At 46.5% G+C, this 23,965-nt stretch overlaps 2 protein-coding genes across 3 annotated transcripts; one reads left to right on the forward strand and one right to left on the reverse strand.

Moving 5' to 3' along the window:
* The first annotated feature begins 6,375 nt into the window (after positions 1 to 6,375).
* HSD17B10 (hydroxysteroid 17-beta dehydrogenase 10) lies at positions 6,376 to 8,749 on the forward strand. Its single transcript, XM_059385369.1, has 6 exons — positions 6,376 to 6,472; positions 6,842 to 7,006; positions 7,622 to 7,786; positions 7,898 to 8,026; positions 8,108 to 8,216; positions 8,416 to 8,749. Exons 1-6 carry the CDS (start codon positions 6,446 to 6,448, stop codon positions 8,604 to 8,606), a joined length of 786 nt encoding a protein of 261 aa, XP_059241352.1. The 5' UTR covers positions 6,376 to 6,445; the 3' UTR covers positions 8,607 to 8,749.
* Positions 8,750 to 8,897: 148 nt separating this feature from the next.
* Positions 8,898 to 23,925, reverse strand: RIBC1 (RIB43A domain with coiled-coils 1). Of its 2 annotated transcripts, XM_059385367.1 has the most exons (8): positions 23,664 to 23,925; positions 23,227 to 23,318; positions 16,659 to 16,775; positions 15,245 to 15,326; positions 14,697 to 15,041; positions 10,296 to 10,414; positions 9,242 to 9,636; positions 8,898 to 9,126 (listed from the first exon to the last, which is right to left on the reverse strand). In XM_059385367.1, exons 3-8 carry the CDS (start codon positions 16,773 to 16,775, stop codon positions 9,045 to 9,047), a joined length of 1,140 nt encoding a protein of 379 aa, XP_059241350.1. In that variant the 5' UTR covers positions 23,227 to 23,318; positions 23,664 to 23,925; the 3' UTR covers positions 8,898 to 9,044. The 2 variants fall into 2 exon arrangements, with proteins under 2 accessions (XP_059241350.1, XP_059241351.1); XM_059385368.1 differs by lacking the exons at positions 8,898 to 9,126; positions 10,296 to 10,414 and having other exon boundaries at positions 9,535 to 9,636.
* Between the last annotated feature and the right edge of the window lie 40 nt (positions 23,926 to 23,965).

The following is a 23,965-nucleotide window of genomic DNA, read 5'->3' on the forward strand; positions in this document are numbered from 1 at the left end:
GGTTAAGCCACTGCCTATGGCTCAGGTCATGATCTCAGGGTCCTGGGATCGAGTCCCGCATCGGGCTCTCTGCTCAGCAGGGAGCCTGCTTCCTCCTCTCTCTCTCTCTGCCTGCTTCTCTGCCTACTTGTGATTTCTCTCTGTCAAATAAGTAAATAAAATCTTTAAAAAAAAAAAAGAAAAAGAAAAAGTCTTCTTCTGGCTTCTTGAAAGATCCTTTAAGTGGGATAATTGTGGGATCTGACCAGTTGCAATAATACAGACAAGAGACTTAGGGTGGTGATAATTGGAAGCTAGGAAAAAGGAGGAGCCAGATTCAAGAAGTATGTAGGAGTTAAATCAACAGGATCTGGCAATTGATTAGAAAGAACAAAGAGGGCATCAGTCCCAAGATCCAGCTTATATGCTTGGGGAAACAATATTACTATCAACTGAGATAAAGAAGGTTTAAGGGGCAATGATTGAGTTTAGTTTAGGATATGTGTTGTAGATGCCAGAGGGACATCCGGTGTAGGGGGCCGGCATATGACTGGCTACCTCATTCTGAAGTTCAGTGGAGAAGGTGAGCTAGAGGTAAATATTGGGAAGTCCTTAGCAGAGAGGCAGTATTAAAACTAAGATGGCTAAGCTCCCCAGAGACAGGGGTTGCAGAAGAAAAGGGGGTGCAGGGAGAAGACCAAAAGGAACAGTCAGGGAAGTAGGAAGAACCAGGAGAGTTAGGTGTCATGGAAACCAAGGAGGTGGGGGTTCTAGGAAGAGGAAATGATCAAACATGGCAAAATGCAGTCAGAAAGTTCTGATTATACCAAGACTAAACAATGGCTGTTCATTTGGGCAATGGTAAAGTCATGTTGAACTTAGGCTGGAATCACACAAGTTCATTCAGACACAGTAACATTTAATCAAATGGTAAACACTCAGCCAGCATGCATCCTCAGCACGCTCTCAGATGCTGGCCACATTCTCATATTCCACACACGCCTTTAGAATTTAAACCATTCATTCAGATTGTGTCCCAACAAGCACACATTTGGATGCTTCCCGCCCTCATCATTTGGGGTCCTTTATATTTGCCAATGCTACCTTGGAGTCAGCTGGATCCAGTGCAGCTCTGTTTTTGCAGGGGAAATGGCAGGCACCCTCAAGGGTTAAATGGGTTATCTTGTGATTTTTATCTCCCAGGGGTGAAACCACCTTTGTTTTTCTCCCACCTCCTGGTAAGGCTAATACCCCCTGGGGATTGTGATGTAATGCTGAATGTTGCTGGTTCTGGTGACATGCTCCTTTGCTCACTTCTCGCCTACATACACCCAAAGTGATGATTATCTGTTGTGTGCAAAAGTTGGGTTTGCTCAGTTCCCTATTTTCTAATGATCTTGAGACAGAGGTGTGTACTATAAAGAGAGAAGATGCTCAATGGCACAAACGCCCAAGCAAATGGGAGGGGCTGGGACCCAGAGCCCAGTGGGAATGGCAAGCCCCAAGCAGGACCTCTCTTCTCTGAGACTCAAAGAAAGGACAGTGTGGGTAGAGACAATATTGGAGGTGAAGACAGAGGAACTGTTCACATAATGGCCTCCATTTGATGAGGGAGTAGGAGACTGGCTGAGGACGGAGCAGGGGCTGGCGCCTTGCACCCCCTCTCCACCCACTCCCCTTGGTAATATGTGTGACATTCCACAGGCACCCCTGACTGCCCTAAAAGAAGAACAAATGGTTATCTGGCAGAGATCACAGTCCTGCAAAGCAGGAGTCTCTCTTGGTTTACAAATGTCCTTGAGATTTACAACAAAGAAGTTACCTTATCAATAGCCCAATTTCCAAAGACACATAACTCAGTTTCTCAAGCCCTAACGTCACCCTCCCCTCCATAAAAAACCGAAGGAGGCGAAGGTAGAAAGAAAAGTAAATAAAGTTAAATTTCTTCTAAACCTAAATCTCACTAACAAGGACGTTTGATAGCAGGAATGTAACATTCCACCAGGACACTCCCAATTGTCTTTATGTTGGTGCCTCATTAGAGGGAAAGTGGCCTTGGCTTGATAGTAACCAGGCCTTCAATATCCTGACAGTCTTCTTTACCCCAATAGCCCTTCTGAACAACCCTTTGTCCTCACCTACCCAACTCCTGTGTATATAACCAGCCACTCCTCACATGCCCGGCGCAGCAGCATCTCCGTCTGCCCACGGGTCCTGTCCCCGTGCTCTAATAAACCACCTTTTCACACCAAAGACGTCTAAAGAATTCTTTCTTAGCCGTCGGCTCCGAACCTCACCCTATTGAACCTCACTTAGGTTCAAGAACTTCATCACATTTGCTCTAAACACAGGAGTTCTTAACCTGGGGTCCACAGCCCCTTCAGAGACTGTAGGGAGAATTCAAGTAGCCCACGGACTTGGATGGGGCGAAATTGCATCTTTACTTTCACTACCACCAACACGAGTGTGATATGTCCTTCCAGGGGATGTGAGTAACAAACTATAGTAGTATTAGCAGTACCTGTGGCTTTGTTACCAGTGGAAATCAGATTTTCATAGCATATCAGTGTTGTTACAGATCTCTCGAAATAATGTCACTATTTTGAAATCATGGTAGCCATGAGATCTGTTGATAGGGCTTGGGATTTAATGTATAAATAAAGAAGCACATATGTTACTACATTACAGATGTGTTTCTTTTTATCTTGATAATTATATTTCTTTTGTAATCCTATTCTTATATTCTATCTCATGCATGTATTATTCTAGGAAGGGATTCCTTAGACTTTGCTGGACTGCCAGAGGTTTTCACAGCCTAAAAAAGGCTAAGAGACACTACTCTGAGGAGTAACAATAGCTAACATTTACATAGATCTTGCTAAAGGCCAGGTGCTGTTCTGAGTACCCTTTTTTCTTATATAGTTATTCACTCTTTTATTCCTAACAACTCTACAAGATAGGTGCTTTGATTATGCCCATTTTATGGAAGAGGAGCCTGAGATGCAACAGTTAAGTAACTTACCCAAGATCATTCACTAGTAAATGATGGAATTGAGATTCAAACCCAGGCCTTCTGGCTTCAGAGTCTGTCCTGAAAAGCCAAGAAATTGAATTAGTAAGATGTCAAGGGAAAAATGGGTGGAGGGTGCCATCAAGGGTGGTTAAAGATAGAGGGGGAAATGACAGAGGGTTTACACTGGCCAGAAGAAAAGTAGGAAGAGACTGCTAGGTTGAAAGAAAATGGAAAGACCCATTGAATAACAGAGTTCAAGGAGATAAAAGAAGTGGTGGAAGGGAGTAGAGCCAAAATTGACTGGAACATGTTCAGAATGAGAGATGGTGGTGTGTAGATGCCAGGGAATTAGGGGAGTCATTCAGGGCATGGCAAGGTTAATAATGTTGCCTAGATAGAAGTGGTTAAAAATAAGAGGAGGTGAAGGCCCCTGGAGTTAAGCAGATGGAGGAATCATGAAGCTGGGCCCAAAATTCTCCCAAGATTGATTGATTGATTGATTGATCAATTCATTCATTGGTATTGAGTGGCTAGTACATGCCGGGTAGTGCTCTGGGGATTGTGTAGCCAAAAGGTGAACCAATAGGACAAGACCCTGCTGCTATGGGGCTTACCTTCTAGCAGGGAGAGAACTATACAACACACACAGACACACACAGACACACAAATAAGACAGCGTTAGACAAGGCTCAAAAGTCTTTAGGCACAGTTCCATGACCCCCAAATTTCTGAAAAACATAAGGTTGTGTTTTCATACGTTGGAACCCAAACCCATTAGGTGACAAAACCTGACCTGAAGTAATGCAAAGCTATCTATAGTCTTGATTAACCCTTAGTGTTAATGTTCATGCTTTTCACTCTAGAAATACTAATGTTTAATTATAAGTGATGCTCTAGATCTTTCTCAGTAGTTACATATCATCGAGTATATGCAGTTATGTAATATAGAGTAGGTATTCCTTTGTAAAATTGAAAAAAATAAAAATCTGAATTCTAAAACACACCTGGCTCTGAGATTAGAAAAAAGATTACAGGCTGGTAAGTGCTATGCAGAGAATTCAGATATGCAATGTGTTGGCTCACAAATTGGCCCCTGTACATGAGAGCATGGAGAGACCAAAGATAGAGGCAGACTGTTCCAGATTGGTAGGTGGCAGATTTAACAAGCAAGAGAATTTACATACAAGGCTTGTCTTGGACAGCTGAAAGATGAATAGATCTCTGCACCCACCAACTGGAATCTTAAATTCTATATAGAGGCTTTAGCTGGGTTTAGCTGTGTGTTCAGTCCAGATGGTTTCAACAACATCTTACTCTCTCAAGGCTATGTCCCTGAAATGGCTCTGGCCGTGGGAACATTGGGCAGAGTATACATTCCGAAGACAGGGAAGGGGTGCAGAGATACCCATTGCAGGCTCCAGCTCTCAGGTCAGCCAGTGGTCACCTCCTCGATAAATTCCTCCAACACAACAGGGTAATAACTAGGTCTCTACACTTGAGTGGTCAGGGAGAGGAGGTGACATTTAAGCTTAGTTCTCTGATCAAAAGAAGAAGAAAAAGACAATCATGCGAACATCAGGGAGAGAGAACTCCAAGCAGAGGGAACAGCTAATGCAAAGATGAACATAAAGAAGCCATGTGGTTGGAGTATATTGGGCCCAGTGAAGGGTGCTGTAAATTGCTGGGAGGACCTCATGTAGTCAGAAAGATTGTGAATCTTGTTCTAAACCCTTTGGGGAATATGGTATAGTGACCATGAGCATGATGGTTATCAACAACTAGGAGGCCAAGAAGGAAATCTTTCTGGCTGGGAAAGCATGTGGGGAGATACTTCAGAAAGAGGAAACGTAAAGCTGAATGGGGCTGAAAATGTAGACTAAGGTTTATGGCTTGAAGACCTTGGTTTGCGGAAGAGTATAAAAGAAAGTCAGATTAGGTAGATTAGGTGGGCTCAAGATTCTAATTGGGATGCTGGCTGAAAGATGTTCTAGGATGACTAAAGACCTGGGTCTAACATGACAGTGTCTGGCTGAGGTCCACTCAGCAATGTGTGATTTGGGCTCTGGAATTTAAAATACGTTTGACACAGATAGAAGACAATAGAAGAGACTGAGCTGATGAAAGATGTTTTTGCTTCTCTGTTTATGCCTCTCTGGGCTTGTGCTTCTTAAGAATGTCTGTCTCAGAGTGTATGTCTCTAGCTTCTCTGTCTCTGTCACTCTCTCTCTCTCTCTCTTTTTAAAAGATTTTATTTATTTATTTGACAGAGAAGTCACAAGTAGGTAGAGAGGCTGAGGCAGAGAGAGAAAGGGGGGAAAGCAGGCTCCCTGCTGAACAGAGAACCAGGGGTGGGGCTCTATCCCAGGACCCTGAGATCATGACCTGAGCAGAAGGTATAGGCTTAACCCACTGAGCCACCCAGGCGCCCCAGCTTCTCTGTCTTTTAGTGGCGCTCCACACCCCCATCTCTGTGATCCTGCCTGGCATCTCTGCTCCTTTCAATCTCTTCCTTAACATAGTTCCCTTTGAGGAATACCCAACTTTTGTAGCAACATGGACAGGACTGGAAGAGATTATGCTGAGTGAAATAAGTCAAGCAGAGAGAGTCAATTATCATATGGTTTCACTTATTTGTGGAGCATAACAAATAGCATTGAGGACATGGGGAGATAGAGAGGAGAAGGGAGTTGAGGGAAATTGGAAGGGGAGGTGAACCATGAGAGACTATGGACTCTGAAAAACAATCTGAGGGTTTTGAAGGGGCAGGGGGTGGGAGGTCGGGGGTACCAGGTGGTGGGTATTATAGAGGGCACGGATTGCATGGAGCACTGGGTGTGGTGCAAAAATAATGAATACTGTTATGCTGAAAATAAAAAATAAATTAAAAAAAACATAGTTCCCTTTGGTGGCTCTCAGAATCTCCATCTTTGGATATCTATGTCTGTCTATGTCTCAGAATCTTGTTCTCTGTCCCTTTCTTTCTCTGTGTCTATACTGTAATTATCTTTTCCTCCAACTGTACTGTGTCCTGCTGGAAAACATGAACCTTTTAGTATTCCCCTTGGTATCCCCAGTGACCCGCACACAGCCTGGAATATGACTCTCATATGTTTATGCTTGAATGAAGTCTTTTTCTGCGGATTAAGGAAAACTCTCAATCTCCTGTCCACCTACTCCCCCGCGGAGTTGGCCGCCTGCCCAGACAACAGCTAGAGAGTTAAGCGGAGTGTGTGGTTGGTACTGAGATGCGGCAATCCGGTTCTTTCTCCAGGTGAAATAACTCGGGAGACACCTTGAGGAGGCCTCGCCCTCTCCGCTGGGGACGCTTGCAGCCGACGCCACGCCCCGAAGACTTGCTCCTCGGCCCGCCCCCTCGCCCTCCCCCCCGCCCTCCTCCGCCTCAGCCAATCAGCGCCCGCCTGCCCGTCAGGCCCCGGGAGAGTTCGGAGCAAGATGGCTGCGGCATGTCGGGGAGTCAAGGTAGTGGGGTCTTCGCTCCTCCTGGCTGCTCCGCCACGCCAACTGGGACCACGCGGCCATGGATCTGGGGGGAAGAGCTCGGTGCCGGGCGAAAGGGTCACATTTATGTAGGCCTGGTAGTGCGGCGGTTGGGCTCGGGAGGTGAAGGTCAACTCTCCGCGGCACATGTGTGTGGGGTGACTGGGTGGGCTTTCTGGGGGTGAGACACCAGAGGCCCTGTCCTGAAGAAGAGGAAACACAACTGGGTCACACCGCCGTCGCCGAAGCCTGGAGAACACAGGAACTTCCGTCGCAGAAGCCTGGAGAACAGGCAGATGAAAGGGTGGGGGTGGTCTCCACGGTGTACCGTTGACTGATCTTTCTTCACAGGGCCTGGTTGCTCTAATAACCGGAGGAGCCTCTGGTCTAGGTCTGGCCACAGCAGAGCGACTGGTGGGGCAAGGGGCCACTGCTGTGCTTGTAGACCTGCCCAACTCAGATGGGGAGGTCCAAGCCAATAAGTTAGGGAAGAGCTGCGCCTTTGCCCCAGCTGATGTAAGTGTGGGTATGAGGTCACCAAAACCGACCTGGGAACCCGTGGGGTCCTCCTTCTCTAAGGGTGCTATCTTTGTGGTTGATGGACCTATCTCCTTGTCCCTTTTGGCCTGAGCCATCCGTCCAGCACTGTGGGAGCACCTACAATAAGGAATGTACAAAGCCTGGATCCACAGCAGTGGGGATGGGAGTTGGATAAATCAGAATCTCCCGGAGGGGGTATGGATAGTTTGAAAATGCATATTGTGCCCTGTAATTTTATATTTGTAAAGTTGAAAAAGTTGAAAAACTTTTCACAAAACAAACTACAGAAAGTAAAAACTGGATGAAATCACCTTAGCAGGTAGAGGTATAAAAAAGCTAGTTTATCATCATATCAATAATTCTTGAAACTGCTCTGGTCCACAGAAATCTCCAGGGGTATGTGAATTTATCAAAAGAGGGTATAGGTCTGAAAACAGTTTTGAGCACTATGGCACCTAACATTTTCCATTTTGCCCCACTCTCATGTTTTCTTTTGGCCTCCTCCTTGCTTACACGAGTTACTCAGAGACTAGACCTGTTCTTCCCTTGCCCAGGTTTAGTGGTGTGTGTTCTCCACCTCTCCCTTTGAAGGTGACCTCAGAGAAGGACGTGCAAGCAGCCCTGACTCTAGCAAAAGAAAAATTTGGCCGTGTGGATGTGGCAGTCAACTGTGCAGGCATTGCAGTGGCCATGAAGACATACAACTTAAAGAAGAATCAGGCCCATTCCTTGGAGGATTTCCAACGAGTTCTTAATGTAAGGTCTCGAGGTTCCCCAGGGGTGTGAGTAAAAGGTATTTGGCTGAGAGTGCCTCCAAAGTTTTTAGGGGACAAAAGTTCCTACAGCATGTCTCTGCTGGTCTTTCAGGTGAATCTCCTAGGCACCTTCAATGTGATCCGCCTGGTGGCCAGTGAGATGAGCCAGAACGAACCAGACCAGGGAGGCCAACGTGGGGTCATCATCAACACTGCCAGCGTGGCTGCCTTTGAGGGCCAGGTGTGTGGGCAAGGGCAAGATTTGTGCCTCCTTGGTGACTTACTAGGGCCCTTCCATGTATGACTTCTACTCCTTCTCCAGGTTGGACAAGCTGCATACTCTGCTTCCAAGGGGGGCATAGTGGGCATGACCCTGCCCATTGCTCGGGATCTGGCTCCCATGGGCATCCGAGTGATGACCATTGCTCCAGGTAGAGGTTTTCCCTCCCTGCCACACCTGGGATTGGGTAGTATTTATGGGCAATTGAGAGGGGAGACTATCTACTACCTCAGCAGCAGCAGCCTTCCATTTCTGGGCATCGGGAAGTACCATAGGTAGAGCTGAGGTGAAGAGGGACCAGGTAAGTGTGACAGGAAGGGTGGGCCTCTGACTCTGACTGTCTTGTCTAGGCCTGTTTGGCACCCCGCTGCTCACCACCCTCCCAGAAAAAGTACGCAACTTCTTAGCCAGCCAGGTGCCCTTCCCCAGTCGACTGGGTGATCCCGCTGAGTATGCTCATCTGGTACAAGCTATCATTGAGAACCCATTCATCAATGGAGAGGTCATCCGGCTGGATGGGGCCATTCGCATGCAGCCTTGAAGGGAGAGGGCAGAGAAAACCCACGCTCTTCATTCCTTGCTTCCCTTGGAGTACTTTACAGCAACCTGGGAGGAAGTCCCACAGCCATCTTGTAACTGCCTAGCTATCACACCCCGTGCCTAATAAAGTCTCTATTTCTCACATGGAGGGCATAACACTGTGTGCTGGGGAAACCGGCATGGAGAAGAAAGGTGAATGGGTGAAGACTGACAGGGTAAGATGCTCCAAGCCCGGGGTGGTGTGGGAAAGGCAGTACCTCATACTTTTTGTGTCCCATGACAGCACATGGCCTTGATTTTAGTGAATAACTTTATTACCTAGGGTCAAAGGTGTAGGGATAGTGGGAGAAGGGGTTGGGGGAGGTGGCCTGCAGCATTCTCCTGACTCCCAGCCTTCATGAGCTTGATGAGGGAGAAGAGAGAGATGAGCATCTTAGGTTCAGCGGCTGCTGGTGTTGAACTGTAGGTGGTACTGGGCCGTAGGTTGATTGGTATAGATTATAGAATTCAGATAATTCTGCCTGTGAAAGAAGTACAGAGGCGTCAGAGGCATCAGCTGTTGAGCTCTCCCTCTCTCCCTAAGCCTTCCCATCCCTCCCTCGGCATTCATCCACATTGCCACTCCCTAGAACTCACTGGGCGTTTTGCTCCTTAGCCAGCTGCTGATTGAAGGAGCCCAGTCCCCTTCGAAATTCAGCACAAAGTTCCCTCTCCTGCTCCTCTAGCTCCATTGCTGCCTGGGCCAGGTGCAAGGCCTGGCTCTCCCATTTGGCATCCAGTGCTTGGTCGGCTTGATGCTGTGCCTCCTTTTCACGGCGTTGCACCTCCTGGACTTTCCTGATGGCAGCTCTCTGCTCTGGAGTCATGCCCTTCCAACAATAGGGCAGGACCCGGTGGGGAGCCACAGGGTTCTGGGCAACCTGGGGGTTCTCGGTCAGTAGGTCACTGGTGATCTGGTTCTGGATCTCCATGAGGTTGGCCTCCTGTTCGTGCTGACGCTCACGGCGCTGCCGCTCAGCCAGTTCGGCTGCCTGGTGGGGCCCCAAATATGAGCATTAGGGTACACAACTTCAGGGAACTCTCAAGTCACAGGGGAGAGGAAGACATTGTCCTACTCTTCTCCATCTCTGGGAGAAAAGGAATAGCTCCTGCCTGGCCTTTAAATGACCTGACTGGGGGAGGGGTGGAATGGACAGGGAACTTCTTGCCCCCTGGAAACGCTTAGACGGAGGGGCTGGGGAAGGGAGGGTGATGTTCTGCTCTGAGGTCATCCTGAGTCTGGATGTGGGGAAGAGCATCTTCTCCACTAAGAGGGTCCTTAGGTGAAAAGGGATGTCCTCAGGTAGATGAGAGGGCTGGTGTTGATTCAAGAAAGGTGGTGTGGGGGCGCCTGGGTGGCTCAGTGGGTTAAAGCCTCTGCCTTCTGCTCAGGTCATGATCTCAGGGTCCTGGGATCGAGCCCTGCATCGGGCACTCTGCTCGGCAGGGAGACTGCTTCCTCCCTCTGTCTCTGCCTGCCTCTCTGCCTACTTATGATCCTGTCTGTCAAATAAATAAATAAAAATCTTTTTTTTTTTTTTTTTAAAAAAAAAAAAGGAAAGGTGGTGTGGGCAAAGGCATGGCTAAGTTCCCCATGACTTTGTTCAAGGGGTTGGGGAAAGCCCGGTACACTGAATGGCCCAGGCCATACCTGGGCTTTGTTGGCATTGGCCATAGCAGACATCATGGCCACGCGGCAGGACTCCTCTAGCTTGGCCAGCTGGGCAGCCCGCATGTCCACGGCAAGGCGCAGTTGGTCATCAAGCATATCTACACAGAGAAATATGGCCAGGGCACTATACTTGCCTGCTCTATTCCTGGTTCACTCATTCAGCCATTTGTTCAACAAGCTTGGAGGATGTGTGTGTGTGTATGCTTGGGAGGGGAATGTCTTAATTGTAGGGATGTGGAAGGAGTTACTCTTTGGGCTTAGGGATAGCCAGAGTAGCAGCAACAAGGATTTCTCAGGTGCCTAAGTGAAAGATGCAGGGAGATGGATCTCCTGCAAGATCGTACCACCATGTGGGAAGGGCAATGACAGGTGTATACAGGCATTATGAGAGCTTTCAGTGGTGGGTGAGAGGAAGGCTTCCAGGAGGAGGTGATCCTTGAAATGTGCATTGCATATAGAAAGGAAGAGGAAAGGGCATGCCAAGCCACGTTTTCATCTAGCCACACCAGTGTCCTTGCTGTTTGTAGATCATGCCAAATACTCCTGCCTCAGGGATTTGTAATGAACACTATTCTTGGCTCCTGCTCTCACTTCCCCCAGGTCTTGCTCAGATATTGCCACCTTGGTGAGGCCTTTGCTGTCTCTCCTACCTAAAATTGCAACCTTCCTGTTCCCAACATTTATCCCCCTTACCTGATTTATTTTTCTCCCTACCATCTGTCACCATCCAATATACTCTACATTTCACTGATGTTGTCTCTTGCCTTTCTCTCTCCTCACTAGGAATTAGCCTTGGTCCAGGGATTTTGTTTGTTTTATTCACTCCCATGCCCAGAACCTAGATCAGAGCCTGGCACATAGTAGGTGCTCAATAAATATTTGTCAAATGAACAAGGGAAACCAAGAAACAGTATGGTCTGTATCTGAAACTACAAATAGTCTGCTCTTGCTGGAGGATAAAATGCAAGTGGCTAGGGAGCTCTGCAGGGACCAGACTAAGGGCCAGAAACTTGCCCCAAAGGTGGTGGGGGAACATGGAAGGATTTTAAGCAAGGGGGCAACACAATTAGATTTGTATATTAGAAAGCTCCTCCCAGGGACCAGTATAGAATGCATTCAGGCTGGTGGGAGACAGTGGAGGTAGGGAAGGCATCTTGGAGGGCTCAAAGCAAGCCCAGTATATAGAAGGTTGCATTAGCAGTATGTGATGAGAGTAAAGAAGAGAGAGATTTGGATACTTCCTAGGGTCCTGGCTCAGGTGGCTGGGTACATGGTGTGGCCACCACTGGAAATAGAAGATCCAGAATGAAGAGCAGTCTAGGAAGCATGGATGAATTGTTTAGGAAGGCTGAATTGAAGGTGGTCAGCAGGCAGAGGTGGTGACATAGCAGCTGAAACCAGAACGAGGGCCAAGGGCACCTGAGGGGAGTGTGCAGGGGAGGGAAAGCAGTGTGGCAGGGACCAAGTCTCAAGAAGAAGGGTGTAAAGGAAAAGCCCACAAAGGGCAGACACAGAGGGAATGGTCAGAGAGCTAAGAGCAGAATGGACTAGCACTGAAGCCAAGGAAGAGAGAGGCTCAAGAAGGATGTGATCAGAGTCAAGTGTAGCAAGAAAGGTCCAGGCAAGGAGTAAAGACTAGGAAAAAAGCCTCTTATACTGGATAACACAAAGAATAGTGTCAGTGAAGTTGGGTGGGGAGAAAGGAGATCTCCCAGGGGGTTGATGTGTGACTGGAAAGGAAGAAAAGACAGCAAACAGAAGCAGATTTTTCAACAAGTATGCTGTAAAGTAAGCTATCGCACAGCACCTAGAGGAGTCACGGGGTACAAGGAGGCTTTAATTTTTTTAAAGAGGGGTTAGACGTAAGCATGTTTACAGCAGACACAGAAGGGACCAGGGGAAGGGGAAATGTTGAAAACACAAGGCAGGGGACACCTGAGAGAGCACAGCCTGGGGGCGGGTGGAGGGAGTGGCAGGGATCATGAGGGTCCTCACTGAGTGCATTATTTGCTCACCCTTTCCCACATTCCATCCAGGCTTAGCATTCTGTTCCTTTGCAAACTGTTCTCCTGCCTCAGGCCTCCAGATCTCTCCCTGTATCCCAGACTGGCTATGTACCCCCTAGGATCATAGAGATAACATGGCTGCCTGCTGGCCGCCTCCTCCTGGCTATAACAGTCTTCTATCTTACCTCCTTGTCTTTGGTCTTCCCCTCTAATCCAGTCCCCACAACAGCTGGCAAAGTTTTGTGTCTAAAACACAAATCATGTGGCCCCAATGAACAACACCCTCTCTGTCCCACGACTCCTACCTCACTCAGTAGAAGCCAAAGTCTGCACCATGGCCTGGAAGGCCTACTGGATCTGGCCCCTTCCCCTCTCTGACCTCATTTCCTATCACTCTTCCCTTCAGTTGGTCTACTTCAGCTACTCAGTAGGGAATGGCAGCCCTACTGCCATTCCCCAAACATTCCAGACACCCTCTCTCCCTCCTGTGGGACTTTGTACTAGCTACTTCTTCTACTTGGACAGTTCTTCTCTTGATTGTTCACATTGCTCACTCCCTTGTCTTCAGATCTGTATTCAAAGGTTACCTCAGTGAGGTTTTCCTTATTGAAAATGGCAGTTGTGCATCCCTCTTCCAAAGTCCCCATGTACCCTGTTTCATGCTTTATTTTTCTTCTGAGCAACTATCTTAACCACCTTATACAGTTGACCCTTGAACAACGCGGGGCTTAGCCTACCAAATCTTAAAAAGAAGAAGAAAAGAAAAAAAGAAAACCATAGGGGAGAGAAAATATGTTTATAGTATTATATTTATGTTTTAAAATCCACATATAAGTGGACCTGTGCAGTTCAAACCCGTGTTGTTCAAGCGTTCACTGTGTATTTTACTATTTCACCTTGTTTATTGTCTGTCCCCAGGAGAGTGTGAATTCCACGACAGCAAGGATTTTTCTATTTTGTTCACTGTGCCAGGCACAAAATAGGTAGCTAAATATATACTGAATATTGAAATGGTCTTGTCACTCTGCTTTAAACCCTTAAATGGTTAACCACTGGTTACTGAGTACTGATGTTTGTGCTTTACATACAGTGTCTCATTTGATTCTCATATGAGCTCTGCGTGGCATGGATTATTATCCCCATCTTAAAGATGAAGCAATAAAGTCACAATTCCTTAGTTTGGTGTAGAAAAAACTCTTGCACGTCTTCTCTTCCTCCAAGCCCTCAACCCTAGGCTGCACGAACACTAAACTGTTCATGCATCCTAAACCCTTGGACCATTCACAGCCCCAGTTCTCTACCTCTTGCTTACCCCTCTGCCTAGAATGACTTTTTCTTGACCCTCTCCCTGACTTGGAAAAATTGTACCCAACTTTCCCAAATTGGTTTCTAACAGCTGACTTGTGCCACCCCCCTATCCTGCCTCCCTTTTCTTGTTAGAATTGACCACTCCCATACTGATGTTCCCTTCATGTCCTATAAACTCTTCTGTCACAGTAACTGTCACAGCACCTACCAGTGTTAAAGCATAAATATTTTCTGATGAATGACTTGTCCATTTATCTTTGCTCTTTCTCTAAACTGATTTTCTAGAAGGGGTAATGGTTCCACGGGACCGTGGAGGGCAGGGTGCCTGTCTTATTTACTTTGTTCTCTAATTGTTCATTCAACAATGATTTACTGAGCTCCTGACACTGTGGTAGGCACTGTATGAAGCAGCTGGGATACAGGAGAGTGGAAATGAGAGATGTGGTTTGCCTTTAGTGAGCTGACATTTTGGAGAAAAGACAGACATCCCACAAATACTTCCCAAATCAGTGATATCTCTGATAAGCGGCAAACTGAACAAGATGCTGCAACAGGGATGACTTGCAAGGTGAGCAGTGCAAATAGATGAGATGATCCTTGCCCTCGAAGGGCTTACTCTAACAGAAGAGGAGGATATGGTTGCACAGTGTCATGGTGATAGTAGCTCCTGGTTACTGAGTACTGATGCTTGTGCTTTACATACAGTGTCTCATTTGATTCTCATATGAGCTCTGCGTGGCATGGATTATTATCCTCATCTTAAAGATGAGGAAGCTAAAGCACTGAGAAGAAAATTCATTTGCCTAAACCCAGTGGTAAGTGGCAGAGCTGATAGGTCTGTTTTCACTATGCTGCCTCCACATAATGGAGTTCCAGGCTGACTGGGTACCAATGGCTACACTGTCGGTTACTGAAGGAGGTTGGGGAGTTTGGGGTCTGCTCGGTCTAACCTTTTGGCATCAGCTCTGTGGGTAACTGGACCTCCCCACTCCCTGGGCCCTGATCCTGGCTGAGAACAACTCCCTACCAGGCCTCAGGTCTCAGTGTGGAGGGCACAGCTACTTACCCGCGCACTTCTCATCATCCTGGACTTGCTGTTGCTCCTGCAGCTGCCTCTCCAGGCTGTATCTGAACTGCTCCTGCTGCATTTTCAGGCACATGGCCCTCTCCAGGTCCTCCCCAGCAAAGCACTGCAAGCTGGCTGGGCCACAGGGGGGATCGCTGGGGCCAAGATAGGCTGGAAACTCCATCCAGAGTCGGCCAGGATCCCAAAGGTCAAATTCTTGCCGATTCTTGAGCTGCTGCTTTTGCTCCCGAAATTCCTGGACTTTCTTGTTCAGCCGACGTGTCCGTTCTGCCTCTTCCTTCTCTAGCATCTGGGCTACTAGATCATACTGTTCCTGGTAGGTACCTGGGGGTGGTAGGCGGATCATGGAAAAGGCCCCACCAGTGAGACCAAGCCCACTCAGCATGGCCTCTGCTCCCAAGGCCCATCTGGTTTATCCCACCACATCCCAGGCCTCAGGCCCCACTCCAGGGCAGAACTGCCCTACCTCAGCCCACTCAGGCCCTTACACTATCCTTCTTGGCTTGCCCTTAGCTTTGAGATTTTACCATAAGCTGCCTCTTTGCTCTGCTCTGTTGCCTCTCGAAGCTTTCGCTCTTCCACTTGGCTGTTGAGGGCTTTGACATCCACCTGATCCCAAAGAAACAAGCTAAATCAGGGTAGGGGACCAACAGTGGGCCTTGAATACTCGAACACAAACTGCTCAGAACTACCTGCTTCAGAATCCTCCTACAGATCCTCAGTACCTACTGGATAACGTTCTGCCACCTGAACATGTTTTGTAAGCCCCTCACTGGTCTAGCCTCTGCCTCAGTCTCCAGCCTTATCTCAGTACCTTCTTCCTCTGCCCACCCTCAGAGCTCTGGGCTCACAGTTTCCTGTGCATCTGACATTGTTTGGAACAAATAGCCTTTGCTCCAGCTGCTCCCTCCACTTGGAACTCTCTTTCTTCCTCTCTTAATCCAAACTCCTATTCATCCTTCACCACCCCACCTCAGGTCTCACCTTACTGATTCCTTAGGCAGGTACTACTCCCATAGAATCTAGGACCCACTGTTCACATTATATTGAGGTTTGCCTCTGTCAATGATCTCCTCTACCAGACTGTGAGCGCATTAAGGGCAGAGCCTGGGCCTTAGTCACCTTGGTGCCCTACTGCCCAACCCAGTTCTCTACCCAGAGTGGACCCTGAGGAAATGCTCGCCAACCGGATCTCAATCACACCACACATCTCTCAGTCAACTACTTGTTTGTGTCAGGCACTGAGCCACCACCATATGTTAATATTCACTTTCACACTTCCTATATTTAGCTTCATTTTACTGAGAAGGAGCCTGGAGCTCAGAGAAGATAGGTGACTCATTCAAAGGCCACAAATCTAGTAAACAGCAGACCTGGCCCTTGAACATAGGTATGAGGTCTTTTCCAGAATACTGAGCTACATCTCCCCCCTCCACCATCCACCTACCCGGCAATCTATTTTTTTCTTAAACTATCAATATTTTCTTTTATTTTGATTGTAATTCCTTTAAAACATTTCAAGATAGTGTAATAGGGAATGCAGTTTAGTGAAGAGTAAGTCCCTCCCATCTCAGATGCTCAGCCTAGTTAAGAGTTTCTTATGTGGCCTTCCAGACAGCATGTAGGCATACACAATACCAAATATTCTTTAGACTTCTTTTGGCTTCAGGTTACCTGTCTCTCGTGAACCAGGCCACTCAGCCCAGAGCTGACTGGCAGAGAGTCAGCTGTCACTGGCTGCTCTTCCCCACTCTCTTCGCCTGCATCCCCAGGCCCCTTCCTTCCCTCACCTGGGAGTGGACGCCTTCTCTCTGTCTCCTTCCTTTCCAGCTGGAGGGCCTGCTTAAATCAATGAGGCTATAACAGACACTGCTACATTCCTCTCTGGGTGCAGGAGTGAGATGACCGCTGGTCCTAAGAAAGCCCCCATTGCCTACTCACCCCCATGACTCGGGTCCGTACATTGAAGAATCGGCTCTGTCGCTCTTTTTCTCGATTTCTTCTAGCCTCGATGGCTGCCACCTCCTTGGGATCTGGGGACAGGTCTACCTTGTACATCTGGAGCAAGGGTGGGGTGGAATAGCCAATCAGTGCTGATCACCATACTTGACTACACTCCCACTCCTATTCCTTTCTTCCTACGGCACCAGTAACACCAGTTATTGATTCCTGATTTTACTTCCTGATCTATCTCTGTCCTACATGTTTGCTGTCACCACCCTAATTCAGGCCTCACAATCAGGTGCCAGACAGTATTTTCAGGAGCCTCAGTGGCTTCCCTTGCTCCAGTTTTACCCTCTCTACTCTTTTATCTGCACTAGCAACGACAGTGCTCTTTCTGAAAGCCCATTTGGCCATGGCACACCACAACTTAAAAACTTTAAAAGTAACAGGGCACCTGGCTGGCTCAGTCAGTGGAGCCTGCGACTCTCGATCTCACAGTTTTAAGTTCAAGCTCCATGTTGGGTATAGAGATCACTCAAAAATAAAAAATCTTAAAAACAAAACCAAAAACATTTAAAAGCAGCATTAGGGGTGTCTGGGTGGCTCAGTTGGTTAAGTGTCTGCCTTCAACTAAGGTCATGATCTTAGGGTCCTGGGATCCTGCCAGTGTCTGCTCCCTGCTCAGCAGGGAGTCTGCTTCTCCCTCTTCCTCTGCCCTCCCAGCCCCGGTCATGCTTTCTCTAATAAATACATAAAATCTTTAAAAAGTAAATAAAAGGTTTAAAGCAAATGGCTCCCCAGTGTTTATAAGATAAAGTCTAACCCCTTTGGCAGATTTATGATCTACCCCTTGCTCATCTTTCCAAGTCTCAAGCTCATTTACAATTCCCCGCTATTCATGTAATGCTCTGTTCGGTTTTCCCCATTCCAGTAGATGGCACCACTTCTTCCCCTTTATTTGTCTTATTCTCTAATCACGTGAAAGGCTAGAGGGCTTACATTTGCCTGCGTTCTTTCACATTTTGGGAAAAGCCCACTTTTGGCAATGTGAGCCAGCCAAAACCACAGCCAAAAACACTTTTGCAAACATAAATCTGATCATGTCTCTCACCTGCTTAAAATCCTCCACTGGCTTCCCACTGCACTTAGAATCCGATCCAAACTCCTTACCATGGGTTTCGAGATCCGGCTCTTGCACACCTTTCCAATTCATCCTACATCACAGTCTCCCTCACTTACAGTCCTCCAGGCACACTGGCCTCCTATCAAGTCCTCCAACACAACAACTGTTCCCATCTCAGGGCCTTTGTACATGGTGTTTCTTTGTTCGGAATACCATTCCTCAACTCCTCCTATAGCTAGTTTCAGTCCTTTATATTTTTTTAAAAAGATTATTTATTTATTTATTTCAGAGAGAGAGAGAGCATGAGAAGGGGAGGGTCAGAGGGCAAAGCAGACTTCCCACCAAGTAGGGAGCCCGATGCGGACCTGATCCCGGGACTCCAGGACCATGACCCTAGCTGAAGGCAGTCGCTCAACCAACTGAGCCACCCAGGCGCCCACTATTTATTGTTTTTTAAAATTTAAATTCAATGAACATATAATGTATTATTGGTTTCAGAGGTAAAGGTCAGTGATTCGTCAGTCATATATAACACTCAGTGCTCATTACATCAGGTGCCCTCTTTAATGTCCATCATCCAGTTACCGTACCCCCAACCCCCTGATCCTTTAAAAAAAAAATTTTGTGACTGAAATATTTGACGTATAGAGCAAAACATATATATAACCCATATGCAAGTTAAGAAGCATGATAGGACACCCATGAACCAACTCCCCAACTTAAGAAATAGAACTTGATCAGGGTGCCTGGGTGGCTCAGTGGGTTACAGCCTTTGCCTTTGGCTCAGATCATGATCCCAAGGTCCTGGGATCCAGCCCCCGCATCGGACTCTCTGCTCAGCAGGGAGCCTGCTTCCCTTCCTCTCTCTGCCTGCCTCTCTGCCTACTTGTGATCTCTGTCAAATAAATAAATAAAATCTTAAAAAAGAAATAGAACTTGATCAATATTATCAAGTGTCTTATGTCTTTTCTCCCTCATCCTTACCCTAAGAGATAACCACTGTGTGAATGTTCACATTTGCTTACTCATAGGCATTAATATACTATTTATGAACTGAGGGTTTACTGGGAGGGAGGGAGGTAGGGGGATGGGGTAACTGGATGATGTAATGGGCACTGGGTATTATGTAAGACTGATGAATAACTGACGTCTACCTCTGAAACCAATAATATATTATATGTTAATTGAATTTAAATTAAAAAAATAAATAAATGTAAAAAAAACAAAGAAAATATACTGTGTATGTATAGGACTCCCTGGACAATATTTTGAAACATTTTCTTGTTTTGGAACTTTATAATGTATTATGTAGTATGCATTTTTCTTCATCTTACTTTTTTTCGCATATGTTCATTCTATCATTTAGGAAATATTTATGGAGTGCCTACTGTCAGACACTCCTTTAAGCAGCTGGGAGACATCAAAGAATGAAACTGAAGAGAATCTGAGTCTTTGTGGAGATTACTTTTTAGCTGGGTCAGAGAGACAATAAACAGTACATTAAAGAGTTTGTAAGAAGATGGTAAGTGCTATGGGGAAAAATATAGAGCAGAATAAAGGGACTTGGAAGCACCAAGGAAATGGGGAAGGTTGAAATTTTCAATGTGGAAACCAGGGAAGGCATAATTGAAAAGGTAATACTGGAGCAAATACTTGAAGGTGAAGGAGTCACCCAGGCAAATATACAGGAAGAGACACTCCAGGCAGAGGAACAAGTACAAAGGCCTTAAGGTGGACACAAAAAGCACACACTCAGAGGAACAACAGGGAGGCAAGTGAGTGGAGGAGAGGTAGGTAGGAAATGGTATTAAAGAGATAATGGGGGGACAGAGCATGTAGGACTTTAAAGGCTGTGGCTTTTACTCTGAGAGTAATGGCAGCCACTGGAGGGTTTTGAGCATGGGAATGATGGCTGCTATGTGAATAGACTGGTGTCTAATAGACTGGCTACCATGTGAATAGACTGAGGGGACCAGAGGCAAGGCTAGAAGCAGGGAGACCAGACAGGAGGCTATTGCAGCTGTCCAGGCAAGAGATGATGGTGAATCATACCAGGTTAGTAGAAGCAGAGATCATGAGAAGTGGTCAGATTCTGGATATTTTTGAAGATAGAGCCAATAGGACTTCCTGAGGATCACATGTGCAGTATGAAAACAGTATTAAGAATGATTTCAAAGATTTGAGCTGGGGCAATCAGAGGGATGGAGTTGCTATCAACTGAATAGTCTGTGTAGGGACAACAGTATGGGATGGGGGGGAGGGTAGGATCAAGAGGTCAGTTTGGGAAGTGTTGAGTTGGAGAGGTCTATTACATAGCCACTGATAACAGACATATGGTACAGTGAATTTTATTGCTAGTCCAAAAGATCTGCTGCTTCTCCCACCAGAAGGCTATACATCCGTATCTCATTGCCCTCAATCTTAGCCACGTGGTTGGTTTTGCCCTCTGCTGTGGGAGAATTGACATGTGCCATTCCCAAACAGAACTAAGAGCCATGATGTAACTGTCCCTCACCCCCTTTTTCCTCTTCACTCTCTGCTATGAGAGTGGCAGTGCCCAGCTAAGGGCTGCTCCTTCAGTCTTGGTTCTGGGATGATGACATAGAGCAGAGATGTAGCCAACCCACATCGACAAGAAGCATGAGTGAGAATCCTTGTTTTTCTAAGCTGCTGAGATTTGGGGGTTGTCTGTAACCTGAGCATAATTTAGCTTATTTTGACTGATACAAAGGAATTTAAAGCTATAAAGCTGTAAGAGATCTGTAAGGGAGTAAGCATAGATGGTGGATAAAAATGCCTCAGGGAAGATGGGGAGAGGAGGAGGAGTCAGCACTGGAGACACAGGTGGAGTGTCGGTGAGGTGGGAGGAAACCCAGGAGTGTGGTGTCTGAGAAGCTTTTGGGAGAGAGCGAGCAACTGATGATATGTTAAAATGAGGATTGAGAACTGACAGGTTTAGTAATGGGAGGGATGCTGATGACCTTAACAGAAACATTTCTGGTGGGGTTGTGGGGATGAAAAGCTGACCGAAGTAAGCTCAAGAGAGACAAGGACTCCGCACAAACAACCCAGTTTATTATTTTTTAACCGCAAAAGAGGGAGAAAGAACCTGTAGATTTAAAGAAATATATATACAGGTGGGAAAGTTTCTCTAGCAGATAACCTAGGAGTGCAAGTGCTAATCACAGGGCATAAGCGTACTTGACTTTACAAGATAATGTTGTTTTCCAAGGAGATTTTACCAATTTACACTTTCACCATAGTGTATAAAAACTCCAGTAGCTCCACATCCTCGGCAATACTTGGTATGGCAGATTTTAATTTTTGCCAATTGGTGAGTTTAACATTATAATTACCAATTTTTATTGGAATTATCATTATTGCTAGTGAGATTGCACATGTGTGTTTTGACTATTTTTTATTACTCTTCTGTGAAGTGCTCATTGATACCTTTTGTTTATTTTAAAATCAAGTTGCTTGTCCTTTTCTTATTAATTTTAGGAGTTATATATTTTATATACTAATCATTTCTTAGTTTAAATGTGGCAAACAGGGGTACCTTGGTGGCTCAGTCAGTTAAGTCCCTGCCTTCAACTCAGGTTGTGATCCTAGGGGCCTGGGATTGAGCCCCAAGACGGGCTCTCTGCTCAGCACTGCTTCTCCCTTTTCCTCTCCCTCTGCCCCTCCCCATGCCTGTGCTCTTGGGCACATGCTCTCTCTCTCTCTGGCAAATAAATAAATAAATAAAATCTCAAAAAAATAAATGTGGTAAACACCTCCAATTTGTGACTTGTCTTTTCATTTCATTGCCTTTAAAATAATATTTATTTATTTTTAAATATTTTACTTTTTTTTTTTTTTTTAATTTTCTTTTAAGATTTTATTTATTTATTTGACAGAGAGAGATTACAAGTAGGCAGAGAGGCAGGCAGAGAGAGAGAGAGGAGGAAGCAGGTTCCCTGCTGAGCAGAGAGCCCGATGCGGGACTCGATCCCAGGACCCTGAGATCATGACCTGAGCCGAAGGCAGTGGCTTAACCCACTGAGCCACCCAGGCGCCCAATATTTTACTTTTTTATTTGACAGGGAGAGAGACAGAACAAGCAGGGGGAGTGGAAAGCAGAGGGAGAGGGAGAAGCATACTTCTACTGAGCAAGGAGCCTAAATCAGGGCTCTGTCCCAGGACCCTGGGAACATAACCTGGGCTGAAGGCAGCCCCTTAACCAAGTGAGCCGCCCAAGTGCCCCTATTTATTTAATTTTAAAGTAAGCTTTATGCCCAGTGCGGGGCCTGAACTCATGACTTTGAGATCAAGAGTCACATGCTCTACTGACTGAGCCAGCCAGATGCCCCCTCACTTTATTATTATTTTATGGTAACAGTCGATACAGAAAAAGTATGGTTAATACTCATGTAAGTTATGAAGTAACTTACATGACATAACTTACTCATAAGTTATGAAGCACAACAAAATGAACACTTGTGAACCCTCTGCAGAAGCCAGAAAATAAAACATTATCAATACTCCAGAAGTTTTCTGTGTGCACCTACCCATTTTTTCACTTTCTTCATGTTGTAATTTGGATGAATTTAAATGTAGTCAAATTCAGTGATCCTTTCCTTTAAGCTTAGGAGTTTTCATTATTTAAGAAATCCCCTGAGGTCATATTCCACTATATGTTGGAAAATGTCTAGAATTTGGCCTTTCTCATTTAAGTTTTTAATCCATCTAGAATTGCACTTTATATACAGTGTGAGAGGAAGGGATCCAATTTGATTTTTTTCCAAGTTCCATCTCATCTTTTTAAATGGAACACTAGTTCCTGTCAATTATATGAGATTGCTGTCCCTTGGTCATTTTGTCCCCCTAGCCTGATTGTGACTTTTTCCCAGTTGAATTCATTTATGGTTCCTCTACTAGATACCATCAACCAAGCTTTCTTACATTCCTGGACTTCTCATTAGACTTTTAAACTCTCCCCAGTCTCCAAATGTCATTTTAAACCATTTTAAACCGTTTTAAACCTGGTTTCAGGAATGGCTGTGGCAACCACCAGATCCTTTCCACATCTAAGTCTAAGCACCAACTCCAGCCAATTCATTCTATTTGTCACCACAATATAAGGTCAATGATGGGAAAGATGTGGCAGATATTTTAAGCTTCTTGGATTGCTAAGGCCATGACCTTGTAATGAGCAGGTGGTATAAGGAAATAGGGGGATAAAAGTATGAAGGAGAAGGATAGAAAATACAGAGAACAGAGAGGGGAAAGGGACTGCTGGGGCAGAGAGGGGGTGGGCAGGAGAGAGGCAGAGAAGGAAAGGGGAAGGAGGAAAGCAAGGGAGGGGGCCAGAGTGGGATGAAGCGTGAGGAAAGAGAAATAAAATGGTGAGAAAGGAAGGAGAATGGAGGTGGAGAGCAGTGGCTTAGGGACACAAAATACCTTGCTTAGCAACGATTGTCAATTTTGAAGCTCCTGGGTTGGGTGGCTCAGGTCCAAGGCTATAGTTAGGCTACAGCAACAGTGTCTGAACTCTGCTTGGAGAAAAAGGAGGGAGGCAGGGGATAGAGGCTGTACCTATGGCCATAGCTTTCCCCAGCCCGTGACCCTGCCGCTCCAGAGTACCCTCAACTCCCTTCACACTCCATCCCCCTTTTCACCCCAGCCCCTTTCCCACCGCACCCCATCCCTACGCCCATTCCACTGCACTTCCAACCCTATTTTACCCTCAACTTGGTGTTAGCTCCCCTAACACCAAATCCTCCCGCCGGCCCCTCCTTCCCTTACAGCCCTCGCTCCCGGGGGTCTTTCCAATCCCCGACCCTGTTCTTGTTTGAACCTTGCAGCCGGCCAGGCTAAAGCCACAGCCAAGCTCCCACCTTCCTCTTGCCCTGGAGGGCATAACCCTGCTGTGACTTGTCTCAACAAGCGTGGCCTCCAGTCCCGCCTGCTTCATCCGATCCCAAAAGGGGCAGCATCCTCCGTCGCTACCTCCCCTAAGGGTTGGTAGGCAGGGTCAGAGGTTTGCGTTGCTACGCAACAAGAAAGGGGGGCGGGACCCAAACTCCTCCTTTAAGCTCGTGCCTGGGCAACGGATCAACAAAACTTCCACGACACGCCCCTGGTTCCGCTCTCGCCGGAAGCCGGAAATCCCGTTTGGCCTGGACTTATTCTCGCGAGC

The sequence above is a fragment of the Mustela nigripes genome, chromosome X (genome assembly GCF_022355385.1).
Source record: "Mustela nigripes isolate SB6536 chromosome X, MUSNIG.SB6536, whole genome shotgun sequence".
Taxonomy (NCBI): Eukaryota; Metazoa; Chordata; class Mammalia; order Carnivora; family Mustelidae; genus Mustela; species Mustela nigripes.